This window comes from Lipotes vexillifer, unplaced genomic scaffold (genome assembly GCF_000442215.2).
Source record: "Lipotes vexillifer unplaced genomic scaffold, Lipotes_vexillifer_v1.1 scaffold49, whole genome shotgun sequence".
Classification (NCBI taxonomy): Eukaryota; Metazoa; Chordata; class Mammalia; order Artiodactyla; family Lipotidae; genus Lipotes; species Lipotes vexillifer.
In genome coordinates, this window is record NW_006790551.1 from 2,809,827 (window position 1) to 2,812,476 (window position 2,650).

General features: G+C 48.8%; 1 protein-coding gene across 1 annotated transcript in view; it reads left to right on the forward strand.

Annotated features, from left to right (window-relative positions):
• The first annotated feature begins 2,369 nt into the window (after positions 1-2,369).
• Positions 2,370-2,650, forward strand: part of METAP1 (methionyl aminopeptidase 1) — a 68,815-nt gene continuing 68,534 nt past the window's right edge. Inside the window, exon 1 of the mRNA XM_007463793.1 lies at positions 2,370-2,600. Coding sequence (XP_007463855.1) covers positions 2,487-2,600 — 114 coding nt within the window. The 5' untranslated portion in view covers positions 2,370-2,486. The remainder of the gene's footprint in view (positions 2,601-2,650) is intronic.

A 2,650-nucleotide genomic window follows, 5' to 3' on the forward strand; every position in this document is an offset into this window, starting at 1 on the left:
TTATGTGCAAAAAGTACATATATATATATATATTTTTTTTTTTGGTTGCACTGCACAGCATATGCGGTCTTAGTTCCCCAACCAGGGATCAAACCGTGACCCCTGCAGCGGAAGTGTGGAGTCCTAAGCTCTGGACCACCAGGGAATTCCCTGGAAAAAAGTACATCTGATGGCAATAAAGGAAGTTCACAACTTGAACGAAACAGGTAACTAAGTACTCTGCATAGTACGGTCCAGTTTTCGTTTAAAAATATTCTATATATATTTACTATATGTGCATATACACATAGCATATACACATACATATACATATATACATATATTTGGTCCTTGATTTCTTTTTTGCTCATGTGTATATAACATTTTAAAATTTATTATTTGATTTTATTACATTATTTATGTTATTGTTTATATAACAAAACAAATCAATTAAAAATAAAATATGAGGGCTTCCCTGGTGGTGCACTGATTAAGAATCTGCCTGCCAATGCAGGGCACACGGGTTCGAGCCCTGGTCTGGGAAGATCCCATGTGCCGCGGAGCAACTAAACCCGTGTGCCACAACTACTGAGCCTGCACTCTAGAGCGCACGAGCTACAGCTACTGAGCCCACGTGCCACAACTACTGAAGCCCACGCGCCTAGAGCCCGTGCTCTGCAACAAGAGAAGCAACGACAATGAGAAGCCCGCTCACCGCAACTAGAGAAAGCCTGTGCACAGCAACCAAGACCCAACATAGCCAAGAAAAAAAGAAAAGAAAATTTTAAAAAAAGAGCTTTTCTCATCTATCAAATATGGAAAGTTTTTAAAAAATATGGATTATATAACACAAAGTTCAGGGCACTTAGTTTGTAATGGAGCAGGACCCTATGGGGCCTTCCTGGGACAGGCCTTTTCTCATATCCTCTTCTTTAGTTCCTCTCTGAAGTACTTAGATAACAGCATTTCATGCACATTTCCGGAGTTGTTTTACAGATGTGAAAACCCCCCAATGAAAGGAAGGTATTAACTACTTGATGACCATGAGCACATAGCCCCAGGCCTCCCCATAGCCTAAGGACTGATAATGTTTATCCCTGTGACACCTCCCTGTTGCCTGCACATTCAGCCAATCAGAGAATTGTGCGTGAGCTGATCCCATACCTTGCAACTCCTCCCCCGCCCCCACCCCCCTACCCGGCTTTTAAAAAAATGCTTTGCTGAAACTCTTTAAGGAGTTTGGGGTTTTTTTTAGAGCAATGAGTCACCTGTCTCCTCAGTGGCCCTGCAATAAACATTTCTCTGCTCCAAACGCCCACGTTTTGGTGTTTGCCCTCACTGTGCGTTGGGTACACGAACTTGCGCTAACAAGTTGATGATCAATAAATACTTCCTAAATGGGAAGGAAATCTAAAAAAGAGTGGATATATGTATACATATAACATTCATTTTACGGTACAAATGAAACTAACAAAACATTGTAAAGCAACTAAACTTCAATAAAAATTATTTTAAAAATTTATCAGAAAAAAAAATACTAGTTCCTCTCTCTTCCCTGGTGACAGGAGGTATTCAAGCACAAATTAGAAAATGGCAGATCTGGGATGTAGTTGAAGAGATTTAGGCAAGAGGTTTTTATTAGATGAACTCTAAAGCTCCTTTCAACTCTGACATTTCATGATCAACCCAATTTTCCCCTATTTACCTCTTAAACTGTCAACTGGGATAATACAAAAAACTACGGTTTGTATTGACTACCTAGTAGTTGTGTTACCATCAGTAGCACTGTACATTGTGAATGGCGGTGGTGTGAAAAAAAATCCGGCACAAGGGAAGCCAGACCCAAGTCCCAGCCCACCTCTCCATTGACAGTTCCTTGGCTCCTTTTTTTGTGAATGAGCGGTGGTCCTCAGGCCTCAGATCAGACACTATCCGCGAGAAACAGAACTTTAAAAAGGGAATTACTTTCCTTTTCCAAGGAGTTGCCGGGTGGACCAACACAGAGGAATGGAGCGCCCTTTCCAACCGTCTGAGAGTATGGGAGACGTTCAAGACCCTGGGATCCAGTCAGTAAGGGACGACTGGGGAGCTCTCTCTAGGCACTGAGAGGGCCTCTCCCAGTTGGCCGCACCGGGCCTTCTCCGCCGGGCGCCGGGAGGTCGCGCTGGCCGCGGCTACAAGCAGGACAGCACGGAGGGGCCAAACGCCCTGCCAGGTACCCTTACGGCCCCCACGTGCACGCGGGCCGCGAAAGGCTGGGGCCTCGGGCGGGGGCGGGGCCAAGGCCGCGGGGCGGGGCTCCAGCTGCGCGCGCGGAGCGGGGGCGGGGCGCGCAGCGTGGTCTGGTCAGGCCCGGCGCTCTTCCTCCTCCCGCGCCCAGGCCTGGCGGGCCGAGCTCCTCCCCCGCTCGGCCTCTCTCCCCACCCCTGCCCTCCTTCTGCCCAGCAGTTCCTCCTTCCCTCCTCCCCCTCTTCCTCGGTGAGGTGCTCCTCCATCAGCCAGCCAGCATGGCGGCCGTGGAGACGCGTGTGTGCGAGACGGACGGTTGCAGCAGTGAGGCCAAGCTCCAGTGTCCCACCTGCATCAAGCTGGGGATACAGGGCTCGTACTTCTGCTCGCAGGTAGACTCCCGCTCCCCAGCGGCGCCGTCGCCGCCCCCCCCCCCCCCCCC